Consider the following 15,589-nt stretch of genomic DNA (forward strand, 5'->3'; position numbering starts at 1 on the left):
CTGTTTCTGACCTGTGCATCCCTATGTGCCTTTTACTTTCTTCTGTACTTATACATTTTTTGGTTGTGGATAATGTTGTTATTAGTTGATTTTTAGGAGTGTCTGTGTTTTCATCATGAGGTGGTATTTGATGATGGGGAGACTTATTAATCCCTCTAAAGAGGACAAGTGGAACTGTTACCTATAACAACCAATCATATTCTAGATGTTATGTATTTAGTACATTCTATAAAATGATAGCTAGAAACTTTTTGCCACAGACAACACCTCCACTTGCCCTCTTTGGAAGGATACATATATTCACTTCTATGGATTACCCATCCTGCCCACTGTAACCTATGTAGTGCACTCTAGATGGCTGCCTTACCTGGAACTGTCAAAGGCAGGATGGGCAACATATTGAATTATTTATGAAGTAATCTCACATTGTAATCATTGTAGTGTGCCCAACATGACTGCCATGCCTAGTACTCTGTGTAGAGTGAACAATGCATGGTTCTGATCAGGGACAGACTGTGCAGCCCTGGCAGCCCCCCTATGCGCGTGCTGAAGGCGCGTGCGTACCCACAAAGGGGGCATGTCCTTACCTCAAAAGGGGCGTGTCCTTGCCTCACAGGGGCGTTCCGCGAGTCATGGGGGGCCTGGCCTCGTGGCACTCCCTCATCTTTCAGTATCCCCGGCCGAGCACCAGGTGGCAAAACTGCTCAGCTAGGGTTTGCCAAAAGTGCCAGATGGGCAGTCATGCCCTGGTTCTGATGCACTTGCAAGGATCCCACCGAGCATTTTTATCTTTCCCATTGCGTGCCATCGGTTTCAATCATTGCTTATTCTTCCCAGTGTAAACCTATGTAGTACGTCTAAAATGGCTGCTTCACCTGGATCCTTTATGGGTGGAATTAATAATTCTTGCAACTGATGACTCAAAATGGCTGACACATCCTTTGTAGTATCCCCATGGTCTCTGTATTCCATGTAAAGCTAAACCTCTTTAATGTGTTCATAGTTTCTGTACTGTATTACGTTCATACTGTTTAGCACCTTGAGACCTATTGGAGAAAAAGTGGTATACAGTATAAATAAAATTATTATTATGCATATATAATATTAACGTATATATAATATTAACAGATATGTATTTGTGTGAGTGTGCACGTAAAAGGAAAGCCTGTGAAAGTTAATTTATTCCTCAGTAATGTAAATATATCTAAGGGATATTTGCTGGAAGAAAAGAGATGTTTGAAGAAAACAAAAACAAGGATTTTGTTTGCCTTCTTCTGGATCGGATAATTTTTTTGAGATGCAGTTAGGAAGTCTACAGCTACTATGACATGAGAAAGCCATCGCTTGGATCCTGTCATAGTTGAAATGCTTCTTAAAACATTTTAACAATGTGGGAATTATAACTTTAAACTTGCCACTTTAGGAGCATGTTTAAAGGGGATGCGGTCAAAATGGTGACGGACGGGAAGCCGTTTGACAAAATCCTGACGCGGGACTAAAGACAAGCGTTGAAATCCTGACATCTGTCTAGATCCCGATGCCGGAATCTAGACAAACGGCTTCCTGAACGAAAGTAAGCCGGCACTGTTAGCCCTTAGCCGCTGGGGATGGGTTGGGTATAGGCGCACCCAGGGGGACTTAAGGTTTAGGCACCACCCCGGGAGGGTTAGGTTTAAGGTGCGAGAAGGGGGGGAGGGGTTAGGGTTAGGCACCACCAGGGGGAGGTTAGGGTTAGGAACCACCCCGGGAGGGTTAGGTTTAGGGTTCGGAGAGGGGTGGCCAGGTTTAGGCACCCCCCGGGGGGAGGTTAGGCTTAGACACCAGGGAGGGTTACAGTTAGATGGGGGAAAGGGGAGGGTTAGTTTACTTACCAGCCCCAGTCAGGATCTTCAGTGTTCAGTCTTGCGGCGGTGGTATTTAGGCAGATGGATTCCCAGCTGTCGGCATTTCATACCCAACCCATTTAAAGTTATACTGCCTGCAACATTTAAAATGCACCATGTCAGGAACCCTGCTCTGGCTTTCCCATGTCTACATACTAATGACATAGTGACTGTAGAAATTCATGTGTGTCCCGGTTTTTTGTAGGTGAAAGGTTAAACATTGTATGTCTTTTTTTTCAACCTAAACAACTACATAAAAGTAACTATAACATTACAAATAATGTAATATTTTACAGCAGAATATAGTGCATCTATTCTCGATTCCAATAATGTGCCCATCTTCAAGGCTTCATATTCATGCAAATTCTGTTATCTCATTAATTCAGAAATTAGCGGGAGATATATCAAAGCTTGGAGAGAGATAAAGTGGAGAGAGATAAATTACCAACCAATCGACTCCTAAGTGTCATTTTACAGGCTGTGCTAGAAAACTGACAAGAGCTGGTTGGTTGATACTTTTATCTTTCTTCAAGCTTTGATAAATCTCCCCACTAATCCTGCTTCCAAATAATTTAATTGCACTTTTTATTTATTAATTTTTGTATGCTTCTACTGGTTTATAAGCCACACTTTTATCTTCAAAATTTCTTGGTTGACTTGTTTGTAAAGTTTTAGCCTGTTAAATTTAAACATTAAATAACATAAGTGAAAGAAAATCTTCAGTTATACTTGGCAATTGCATAGTTTGGGTGCTTCGAAACAACATATAAAGGTTTAAGCTTTATTTTGTGTTTGAACAGATGGTGGCACTATGGCTACATGAAAAATGCAGCAAGATCAATTTTATTACTTATGGTTCCTATGTTATCTTTTTTTGCTTCCTTTTTAGCTTGAAACATTAGCTAATGTCAGTCCTTCAGTTCTGTGTTGCGTGGGTATCCTGGCTATGACAAGTGATGACATGGATTGGAAATTGCCTCTCAAAACATGGATGAGAACCCATGCAGAACGTCAACCACTACTGCTCCAACTCACAGAGACATTTCTAGGTAAATTGCATTGATTCTCTCTGCCACACAGACTTACATCATTTCATCATTGCCTGAGATGTACCTTTTAACAAATTGTCCAATTATATCACTACTTCGAGAATAAATTCAACGACAAAAAACATGTCACTATGGGGCTTCATTAATTAACTAATGCTAAACAATATTCACCCGATTGAAGTTTTCTATTAATGGTCTGCTATACTATTTAAAAAATTTCTTATTTATGTACAGTGTCATATTCTGTAACTATATAATTAAAAATGAATATAAGTAGAAAATTGTACTAAAACTGTATCATAGCTAGCAGAGGTTGGAGTCTCTATGTATTCCAGCCTCATACCCTCTGCTTTCTATTGTGGCCATGTGCTGCAGACAAAGCACTCTCTCCTCTGCCCAACAGCTGCTATGAGTACCCAGCCTTTAGATGTGCATACTGTACACTACAAGCTGTGAGTGTAAACATACTAAAAATATCAGTAATGTTTTCTTTTAAGCACTGTTTGCAGCTGTTATGTCTTTATAATTAAGCCTTTGGGGCTGATTTTGAGTTGGGAGCAAAGCAAAAAAAAAAGGAAGCACAGTAACTTTGCACCTTGGTAAAACCGAGCTGTAGTTAGTTTAAATCCCGACAGTGGAATCCAGGAAAGGAATATAACATAGGCATCGAAATACCAACGCCTATGTTAATCCCGACGCCGGAATGCAGTGGACGAACAAAGGTTAGTCCGGGGCGCCCTTAGCGTGGGTGGGGGAGGGTTAGAATTAGGGGCTCTAGCGGGGTTAGCATTAGGTTTGGGGGGGAGATTAGGGTTATGCACCCCTACGGGGGAGAGTTAGGGTTAGGCACCACCCCAAGAGGGTTAGGTTTAGGGTGCAGGGAGGGGGGGTTAGATTTAGGCACCCCCGGGTTGACGACTTAGGGTTAGGCACCACCCCGGGAGTTTAGGGTTAGGCACCCCAAAGAGAGGGTTAGGGGGGGAGAGGGGAGGGTTAGGTAGCTTACCTGATGCTGTCGGGATTTGAACCGGCAGCTAAACAGCCGCCTGCATTTCAATCCCGTTCCGGTAAAACCATGTTGCACTGCAGGTGGAGCAGATACAGAGGCTTATGCACAGTGGCGTCCCTCCCGGCGGTAACACCCAGTCCGAGGAGTGATACCATACGGGTAGCGCTACCACGCCCGCCGAAAAGGGGGCATGGTCTCGGGGGTGTGGCCTCATGGTCCGAACCCAGCCCGTGGTTAAACTTATCAATGGGATGGTGGAGGGTGCCGGAGGTGCAGGTAGTGCCAGCTGCCTCACTGTGACAGAAGCCGAGTGTTGCACTTAATGCTACAGTGCAGCACCTGGCTCCTGTCACCAGGGCCGTTGAGAGTGCCGCTGGGCCCCGGTAAAGAGGGGGCGTGGTGTAATCATGGGAGGCGTGGCAATGCCCCCTCGAATAAAAAAATATATATCTTTCCAAGTATATAACAGCTACATAAAGGGTGTAAGGCAGTGCTTAAAGTGGTCCTAGAGACGTGGTGAAACTCACACCTTTAGCCACTCTACCCCCTCCCTCCGGTGTGCCACACCCCTAGCCCCTCCCCCTCCTACCCTTGTGCTCTGCTCCATCTGCCTCCCACTTCTCTGCACCATCTCTTCACACACACACACTGTTGTGGCCCAGAGCATCAAACATAAATACAAATACTGTATAATGGCATTATATTTATGCAATGGCCATATAGACAGGTCCATCAGAGCATACATCACTAAGTGATATAAGGAGACAAAGCAGATTTCAAAAAACTTTCTGGAAGTTGTGACAGAACACTTAAAACAAGACAAATCAATGGCACGTTTGAGGAGCTCGTTGAACATAATACAAACAAGAGGGAGGTGGGTAACTACATGAGAAATACAGACAAGGGAAGGACTCTAGGCAAAATACTGACAAGAGGGCACTATACAAAAAATTACAAGGGGACCACAGCATAACACAGTTTGCAAAAGAGCATAGGCCATCTGTATATAATGCTATAAATACCACTACAGGTTGAGTCTCCCATATCCAAATATTCCGAAATACAGAAAATTTTTGCATGAGTGAGATGCTTTTTGATGGTTCAATATACACAAACTTTGTCTAAGGTACAAATTATTAAAAATATTGTATAAAATCACCTTCATGCTGTGTGTATAAAGTGTATATGAAACATAAATGAATTTGATGTACTGTATGTACACAACTTTGTTTGAGCCACAAAATTATTGAAAATATTGTATAAATATTGTATATTGTATAAAATTACCTTCAGACTGTGTGTATAAGGTGTATATAAGACAAATGCATTCTGTGTTTAGATTTGGGTCCCATGCTTAAGATATTTCATTATGATATGGACATATTCCAAAATACAGAATATTCCGATATCTTCCTGGTCCCAAGAATTTTGGATATGGGAGATTTAACCTGTATATGCAGAGTTGAACCCTGTCATTCTTTATTGCTGGAAAAAAATAGCTTTTAAATGCACAAATAACTCCATAACCATGTTTCACTAAACCTTCATATATATTAACAATTGTAATATTTTCTTGTGAAAAGTTGACTATAGGTTTCTGGGGGATATTGCTGATTCAGGTGGGCAGCCCAGAACTGCATTGTGGATGGTGAACTACAAATAAACCTGATACTATGGGCATAATACACCTTGACCCTGTGTAAATTAAATATTAATGAGTGATGCGCTGCTTGTCTCAAAACACTTTTTTGAGTACCAGCTACTGTTAATTAGAACAAGGGGGAGAAAAAGATAACCAGCATTTCTCCAAGGGAGGGCACAGCCAGGCAAGTCTCTCTCCTGAGTCCCGCATCACTGCCTCTAGTGACAGACAGCTGCAGTCTCCGAGTGCTGTGGCCGGGTAAGATGGGCCAGAGGAGGCAGAACCAATTCCGCCTCCAAATACAACTGACGGAATGCAGTTCCTCCCCATTCCAGCCCACTTTAACTGCTAGTGTAAGGTGCAATCAGGGAGATTGCTAGACCCTTCAGAGAGTCAGAATGATTGCTACTATTCAGGGAGTCTCCCTGACAATTAGGGAGAGTTGGTCAGTATGAGCTTATGTAATAGCTTGTTTTGAGTTTAAAATGATTGCCGCTTTAAAAATAAATTCTTATTTGTTATTTGAAAACACCAATGTAGTGAGTTTTGTTTTTAAACATACAGGAAAATAACATTTGTCTTAACACCATACCGAATGAAATGAATATATACATTGTATTACCAGATATGTAAACACCAGATGCAATCAGCAAAATATACAGTATGTAATAATTAAGGAATACGCACACTGAAATGAACGCAGTATTTATATTAGATGTTCTTGAACATTAACATTTGCATTTTGTGAAGTTTTGCCAAAGTGAATATAGAGCTATCTAGATCTCAAAACTTTGAGGTTTAAACACCACCTGGCCAGATGGTAAACAAGCCCACTTGTCACAACAATTTAAAATAGGGCGAGTTCTCACAGATAGGGCAGAGTTCATAAAAGTGGTGTTTATTGCATTTTTTTTGTCTGTTTTTTAAGAAAATTATTTACTTTTAGAGCATACATTTAACATAAACAATGTATAAAACCTCTACCAATACACCATTTTAAAACTAAATTTTGTTCAGAAACAGTTTAATTGGATGTTCACAAGATTGTATTTTTCTGAGTTTTTTACGACTGTAAGTCTTAAACTAAAATTTTGCAATATTGATTACAATTTAAAGCATTGACAATGTGATATCAGCTTATCCAAAAACTTGTGAAAAAAAAAGAAAACCGTTCTATCATAATAAAAATCTGGGACATTATTGATCAAGCAGTGGTATTTGGTATTTTAAAATCAATGATTCTATCAGAGAAAGAGATACATATTTGTAATAACATATTAGCAGGCATTTTAAAGAAGTGTTACAGTAAAAATGAGATATGACCATAAAGCAGGAAGGGACTGGTGACAGTAAGCTCACCCTGTATATAAGATCGAACTGAGTAACAAAAGTATACATTTGTTGTTACCATTGTTTGACTTGCTTACAGTACCTATATATGGTATACCCTGTTCAACCTCGCCCACCCCTTCGCTACTCTTCACTGTCTCCCTGTCACAGCGCTGTCGAATCCAGGTCCCTCTTACTTGGTTCGGTGGCGCTGGGTTCCGGGCTGGCGTGGGACAGCGGGCGGGAGATCCCCGGCGCCCACCGTCAGCAGTTCTCCTCCTGTCCCGACAGTATGTGCAGGCGGCCGCGGCTTCAATAGGAGCGCGCGCGTTGCTCTGCTAAAAGATTTAAAGAGACAGGCACGAAAATAAGAAGTGCTGATTGGGGGTTAAATTTAACTCTGACCTATATAAGGAAGTTCCTGGGAGCACTCCATTGACAGAATATAGGCTCCATTACCATACTCCAGCGTTCCTGTGCATATCCTGATTATCGGTTCTGACCTTGGCTTTGTTCGTGACTCTGATTCTGCTCGACCCCTGGTTCCGTGTTGATATCTGGTTCTGACCTCGGCTTCTCCCTGTGACTGGTTTACGCCGGCTCCCTGGTACCATCTCGTCCGTTTGGTTCTGACCCAGTACGTCGACTTCACTAAAGTCTTCTGCATTCCTAATAAGTTTGCCAGCACCTGTATAGGGAAACCTAACCTGAGGGCCGCGACCTGTGTGTCAGACGCAGCCAAGCCCATACCTTCTTGCGAGGGTCCGTGGTGAAAACCGCTGGCACATTAGACTCCCCGCCTCAGGAATAGGTCTAGCCAATTCTCTGAATACGAGGAGCATCCACAATCCGTCCGAGAGTTTGTGGCAGAATACTCTGGCCCAAATATGGATGCTGCTGGTAATCCCTCGCCACGCGATTTACTGGAGAATTTGCTCAGTCGACTGGATAAGCAAGAACGGGATCAAACCCAAATTATGCAGTGCCTACAAACGTTAATGCAACAAGTAGGCAGTTGGCATACGCCTCCTGTACAGTCGGCAGCACTGTCTGCAGTGTCCGTTCCAGCGGCAGGGGCATCCGCACCATCGCAAATTCCAAATCTGTCCAAATATGATGTGGAGCCCAGGACCTGTCGAGGTTTCTTGAATCAGTGTTCGATCCAATTTGAAATTCAAGCGGCAAACTTTGCCTCAGAGAGAACCAAAGTTGCCTACGTTATTTCCTTGCTGTCTGGACAGGCCCTCGCCTGGGCGTCTCCACTGTGGGAGAGGAATGATCCTGTGGTTAATGACAGTTCTAAATTTCTAGAAGCCTTCAGAAAAGTATTCGATGAGTCCGGCAGGGTATCGTCTGCTTCACCAGCTATTCTGCAACTATAACAGGGAAACCAGACTGCAGGACAATACGCAGTACAGTTCAGAACCCTTGATTCTGAATTAGGATGGAACAATGAAGCTCTGGTTGCGGCTTTTATGCAAGGACTTTCCAAGCAAATCAAGGACATCCTAGCATCCAGAGAATTGCCTACATCTTTGGATGATTTAATCTCTTTATGCATCTGCATTGACCGGTGCCACAGAGAGAGAACCCGAGAGCGGGAGCAATCCCTGCGCTTCAGCTTCAAGCTTGCACCTCGCTTCACAGCCCCGGCAGAGTCTCCTGAGGAACCAATGCAGATTGGGAAATCATGCTTGCCAGTTGTGGAAAGAGAAAGAAGATTCAAGAATAATCTGTGCCTGTACTGCTGAGATCCAGATCATCGTCTCCTTCAGTGTCCTAAACGTCCGGGAAACGACAAGGCCTAACTGATCAGGGGATGGTCAGCTTAGGTGCGCTCCAGCACACCCCAATCGAGAAAAAAATACCACAGTTTGCGATTGATGTCATCTTACTACTAGAGAAACCCACCTAGATGCTTATAAGGCTTTCCTGGATTCAGGTGCCGATGGTAATTTCATTACTGCCAAAGAAGTGCAGGAGTTAGGGATCCGTAGTTTGCCCCTACAAAGTCCACTCAGTGTCATTGGAGTAGATGGGAACAAACTTCCTATGGTCACCATCAACTCCAGAACTCCAGAAATTACCATGCAAGTGGGCGCTCTTCACAAAGAGATAATTTCCTTTTGCATAATTTCATCAGCTGACAGTCCGATTATCCTGGGTGTTCCATGGTTACGCAAGCATGCTCCTACATTAGATTGGAATGAACCTCAAATTTTGTCATGGGGACCTCGGTGTTCTCAAAATTGTCTGCCTTTAATCCAACCAACACATCGGGTTATCCAGAATACAAACATCATCTCGAATGACTCTCTACCTGCTCCGTACCAGTCCTTCAGGGATGTTTTCAGTAAAAATGCTGCTGAGACTCTTCCTGCCCATCGGGAATGGGACTGTGCCATAGAGTTATTGCCAGAGAAAATGCCTCCCCATGGAAGAGTGTTTTCCCTGTCGCTTCCGGAGACCCAGGCAGTAACTGATTACATCAAAGGGAACCTCGAATGTGGGTTTATTCAAGAATCCAAGTCGTCTGCTGGTTCCTCGTTAAGAAGAAAGATGGAGGTTTGAGACCGTGTATTGACTACCGGGGTTTGAACACTATCACTATCAAAGACCAGTCTCCTGTGCCCCTAATATCTGAACTTTTTTGATTGAATAAAAGATGCAAAGATCTTTACCAAATTAGATCTTCGTGGGGCATACAATTTGATTAGAGTCCAAGCAGGGGACGAGTGGAAGACTGCCTTTAACACTCGAGATGGGCACTACGAGTACCTGGTCATGCCTTTTGGTTTAAGTAATGCACCTGCAGTTTTTCAGAAATATATGAACCATATTTTTCAAGATCTATTGCACCAGTATGCAGTTATATATCTTGATGAAATCTTGATATTTTCCAAAACTTGGCAAGTCATCGCAAGCATGTCCGTGAAGTTTTATCACGGCTTCGCAATAATCGGCTCTACTGCAAATTACAAAAATGCTCCTTTGACCAAACAGAATTAAAATTATTGGGGTATATAATATCAGGTTCAAGTCTCCAGATGGCCCCAGATAAAATTTCTGTCATCATTAGCTGGCCTCGTCTGACAGGACTAAAGGCAATACAACGCTTCCTTGGTTTCTGCAATTTCTACTGTCAGTTTATCAGGAACTATTCAACCATTGCAGCCCCCATCACTGCTCTCACCAAAAATAGGCCAGGATACCAGGGTTTGGCCACAGGATGCAGAGGAAGCATTTGTCAAATTAAAGCAATGTTTCACTTCGGCTCCCATTCTAAGACAACCCAACTGTGATCAACCATTCTTCCTAGAAGTGGACGCTTCTACGATTGGTGTTGGGACGGTCTTGTCCCAAAAGGACTAAGGGGGTAAATGGTACTCTTGTGGTTTCTTTTCCCGTAAATTCTCAGCCCCGGAGAAGAACTATGCAGTCGGGGATAAGGAATTGTTAGCCATCAAACTGGCTTTGCAGGAGTGACGATATCTGCTGGAAGGGGCAAAATTTCCGGTCACAGTTTTTACTGATCACAAGAATCTCACCTATCTCAAAATGGCTCATTGTCTCAATTATTGTCAATCCAGATGGTCGCTGTTTTTCGATCGTATTAATCTGATTATTACCTATCGTCCAGGTTGTAAAAACTTGAAGGCTGATGCTTTGTCTCGAGCATTTAGTACGTACTGCCGAGGAGAATGAAGTACAGGAAGACAAGCCTATTCTGAACCCTGTGTGTTTTGTTGCAGTTTCTAAGGTCAAGATTCCACCAGGAAAAACATTTATAGCACCTGAACTGCGAACCAAATTACTTCAATGGGCCCATTCTTTACGCTTCTCTGGTCATGCAGGAATAGGAAAAACATTGAAGTTTGCCCTCAGAAAGTACTGGTGGCCGACAGTACGTCGTGATGTCAAAGACTTTGTGGCAGCCTGTATTACCTGTGCTCAACACAATGTGCTTCCGCAACTTCCCTCGGGGCCTTATGTCCACTTTCGGTACCTGATCGTCCTTGGTCTCACATTTCTATGGATTTCATAACGGACCTACCTTCCTGCCAGGAGTTCAATACTATCTGGGTAGTAGTGGACAGGTTCTCCAAAGTTGCTCACTTTATACCATTAAAAGGTTACCATCTGCTCCAAAATTGGCCAATATATTTATAAAGGAAATCTTCAAGCTACATGGATTTCCCAAAGACATTGAGGGGTATTCAATATGAAACGTTAACTTCACTGTCGAAGTTAACGTTTCATATCGGAGTTTTTACCTGCGTTAAAGTATCGGGCGCGCGCTCGCTTATCCCCGTATTCAATATAAAATTAACGAAAACGGGAGCCTCCGAAGTTGGATTTGCGTAAAGTTACGAATTTTTCCTTAAAAAAATTGTAAGACCCCCTAAAGTTGTAAAAACATGGGGGATCACTATGGGTACCCCCGTTTTAGCCTTTAAATGAAAGTCGGTGATATAAATAGCCGCAGCAGGTGTTTTTTCCCGACATTGAAGAAGTGATGCAGAAAAGCACCTAGGTTTTTTTTTTTTTTTTAAGTGGTCCCATCAAATTTGGGGTACATGAAAATGGGTACTAGCATATTTTGATGTCCCTAAAGTAAGTTTTTAAAAATTCTGCAATAGTGCACCTGCCGCTATAAATCTATTCTAGAAAACACCTGCCGCATACTTGCAGAATAGCCCTGAACCTATTTCCCTATTGTTAATCATTTTTTTCCCATTTTTTTTTTTCACCCCAATTTTTAAATTAAATTTTTGGGGTGTCCCTATTTTTTTTTAAAACTTTTTTTGACACAGTCCTTTTTTAAATGTCATTCCCAGGGGTGCAGGCTATTTTTTTTAAGCCTGCACCCCTAAACCCCAATTCTGCACTTTTTTTCGACACCAATTCAATGGTGAAAAGTTATCACCGTTTTTTATCAAAGTCTTTTCAAAACTGCGATAAGTCTTTGAAATTGAATACGGTGTAAAACTAAAACCTACGATAATGACGTCATAAGTGCGATATTAACGCAAAAACGATGTTATCGCTCCCATATTGAATACCCCTAATTGTCTCAGACCGTGGAGTGCAATTTACTTCTAGGTTCTGGAGATCCTTGTGCAAGAGTTTTGATATCAACTTGAGTTTCTCTTCGGCATACCATCCTCAGTGTAATGGTCAAACAGAGCGTGTGAACCAAGATATAGAGAAATTCATTCGGATGTATGTCTCAGCCAATCAAGATGATTGGGTTTCTTTGTTGCCATTGGCTGAAATTGCTCACAATACATGTACCATGAGACATCGGGGTACTCTCTTTTCTTCGTTCAATATGGGTTACATCCTATGATACCTGAGTTGCTGGCTCTTCAGTCACTAGCCCTTCCACTTGTGGGTGGCACAGTGAGTCGCTTCCTCAAAATTTGGAAAGAGGTGAAGAAGAAATTATGTACAGCCTCTGCCAGGTATAAATAGGTGGCAGACCGGAAGAGAAGGAAGGGTCCTGTATTGTACCCGGGTGACAAAGCTTGGTTATCTACTAAACACTTGCGATTGAAAGTCCCCACCATGAAATTTGCTCCCAGATTCATAGGGGCTTTTCAGATTCTTCAGGTAATCAATCCAGTGGCTGTTCATTTAAAACTTCCTGTGCACTCAAGATTCCCAACGTATTTCATATCTCTCTGCTCAAACCTCTGGTGTTCAATCGATATTCGAGACATTGCAATCCTCCTTCCGCAATTCCAGTAGATCACCAAGAGGAGTATAAATTTGAACAGATTTTTGACTCCAGAATGTCCCGTGGTTCAGTTCAATTTCTGGTAGACTGGAAAGGATATGGTCCGGAAGAACGTTGTTGGGTCAAGGCTTCAAATATTCATGCACCTCAACTCCTTCGAAAGTTTCATCAAAAGTTCCCTGGCAAGCCATTTGTGGGGTGTTCGGTGCCCACCCCTAGAAGGGGGGTAAAGTCACAGCACTGTCAAATCTAGGTCCCTCTTACGTGGTTCGGTGGCACTGGGGTCCGGGCTGGCGTGGGACAGCGGGCGGGAGATCCCCGGTGCCTGCTGTCAGCAGTTCTCCTCCTGTCCTGGGAACTGTGTGCAGGCGGCCGCAGCTTCAATAGGAGCACATGCTCCGCTCTGCTAAAAGATTTAAAGAGACAGGCACGAAAATAGGAAGTGCTGATTGGGGGTTAAATTGAACTCTGACCTATATAGGGAAGTTCCTGGGAGCACTCCAGTGCCAGAGTATAGGATCCATTACCATACTCCAGCGTTTCTGTGCATATCCTGATTATCGGTTCTGACCTTGGCTTTGTTCGTAACTCTGATTCTGCTCAACCCCTGGTTCTGTGTTGATATCTGGTTCTGACCTCTGCTTCTCCCTGTGACCCATTTACGCCTGCTCCCAGGTACCATCTCGTCCGTTTGGTTCTGACCCGGCTCGTCAACTACACTAAAGTCTTCTGCATGCCAAACAAGTTCGCCAGCACCTGTATAGGGAAATCTATCCTGAGGGCCGTGACCTGTGTGTTGGATGCAGCCAAGTCCATACCTTCTTGCGAGGGTCCCTGGTGAAAACCGCCAGCACATTAGACTCCGCGCCTCATGAATAGGTCTAGCCAATTCCCTGAATACGGGTAGCATTCACAATCCGTCCGAGAGTTTGTGACACTCTCTCTCTGTTCCGTCCCACTACTCACACTATTAAGTCCGCCCACCAACACATCCACGACTCCACACTTACCTTCCTGCGTGTCCTCTGTCCTCAGTGGCTATGGGTCTACTCTAACCTGTTCCACTAGCAGTGACAACTGTTGGAGAGGCAGCACAGTTGTTTCTTTGGAGTTGATTTGAATCCTGACTACGGTAGGGGGCTATTTGCTGAGGCACTCTTATTGGATAATTATATATGTGATAAAATATAACTTTTATTATATACCAATAAAATAATATGGTACCATGCGATTTGAGCGTAATTAACAGATAGCCCTACTTTTTTCTTTTTGTTATTTAACATACGGTAGGATTACTAATTTTTTTCAAAATAAATTTATTCACAATACCTTCACTTATTTATATATTCATTTACAAATAAAATAAAAATAGAACATTTTGGAAAGGTTTATTGGTTATTTACCACAGGCAGTGGTAGTAGTAGTAGTGATGATGATGATAACAATAATAATAATAATAATAATAATAATAATAATAATAATAACAATAATTGCATTTCACTTTATTATTAGTGGTGATCATAAGAATGTCTCTAAATCAGATGTTGTTTTCTCTTTTGCAAGTTTAGGATAATACAATTGTTCTGTGAGATCACCCACTAAAATAAAAGTGTAACATGACAAATAAAATATTTAGTGCAGGTCTGTTTCTTGTTCTTTTGTTGAGGCTGTATTAAATGTGCCTGTAAATATGTAAATGATAACATATTTGTCAAACTCAATGTATTAAAACATTAATAAGTAAATAATTCTCTGTTCTACTGTAAATATGTTGAAAACAGGAGCTTGAGAAATTGTAGTACTGTTACTTGGTTTACTTAGCCTTCTATTTAAAAAAAAAAATAGTAATATATACAGCTGTTTGAGGAAGTTTTTGCTAACTTTACAGATTGTCATTTTAATGAGGCTTTTCTTTTTTACTTACATTTTCAATATGCTGGAGGGTATGTTTAGGTTACATATGTGTATCATCTGCTATCAATAGAGTGAAGATTCCCCAAGTGCCTTTTTTAACTTGGGTTTATTCCAAATGACTTGGAACATTTATTTGTAAAGAGTTTGGTAAGCCTTAGTTTTGTAAACACTCTGCATAGATTCTAAAGTCAGTTAGGATTTTAAAATGTGGCACCGTAGAGCAAATTACGTTCTGTGATGTCATGGGCATGATGGTACATGGTAAAACCATGGCTTAATAGTCTAAGATGTCAATTTGGCTCCTGTTGTTGGGAAGAGCTAGATGCATCCTTTCTGAATGCAGGTTAGTGCAGACTTATGAGCCTTGTATTGCATCTTCATTCCAAAATTAGATTTCATTTGCAGGGCAAGAGATTTCCATAAGATTGAAGCTGCGGAGATCACATTCCTGGATTTATTAGTGCCTGTGTCTAGATCTGTGGGAATTTTTCTCCTAGTAAAATGACATGACTTTTACATTGTTAGATATGTAATGTAAGATTTGGTCCATACATTAACTTGAAGCCATTCTCACATCCCAAGTTCATTTTATGAAATATATATATTTTTAAATGTAATAAATGGATTCAGTGTACAGTAATGTGGCCTTGGCTTATCCCACCTCACTAGAGGTGATCCGTGAATGAATGCTGTCAAGGGTTCTGCTTCCTTTTAAGGCTGTGAGTCTGGTAAGCTCTGTTATTGGTCTGTTTATGTAGTGCTATCTTCACAACAATAGCAGTGGGGTGAGCATACAAGCCGATTTGGACCTCGAAATGTAATTGCATTTTAATTAACTGTCAATTATTTTACTATTATCAACAATGATTAAGAAATATAGGGGTTGATTCAATTAGCCTCAAGTTGGCTCGTAGCTTGAGTAAGTGCAGACTTTTGTTCACAGCACCATAGGACTGCATACTAATATCTGCCAGTCTGGGGTGATATTTCGGCAAGGTGATGTGCCATTGAAGGTGTTTCCAT

The 15,589-nt window shown here is 42.0% G+C and overlaps 1 protein-coding gene across 1 annotated transcript in view; it reads left to right on the forward strand.

The window, feature by feature from the left end:
- Positions 1–15,589, forward strand: part of LOC148507539 (uncharacterized) — a 662,982-nt gene that overhangs the window by 243,632 nt on the left and 403,761 nt on the right. Inside the window, exon 53 of the mRNA XM_088445856.1 lies at positions 2,773–2,932. Coding sequence (XP_088301982.1) covers positions 2,773–2,932 — 160 coding nt within the window. The remainder of the gene's footprint in view (positions 1–2,772; positions 2,933–15,589) is intronic.

The sequence above is a fragment of the Taudactylus pleione genome, unplaced genomic scaffold (genome assembly GCF_031769625.1).
Source record: "Taudactylus pleione unplaced genomic scaffold, aTauple2 ptg000391l, whole genome shotgun sequence".
Taxonomy (NCBI): Eukaryota; Metazoa; Chordata; class Amphibia; order Anura; family Myobatrachidae; genus Taudactylus; species Taudactylus pleione.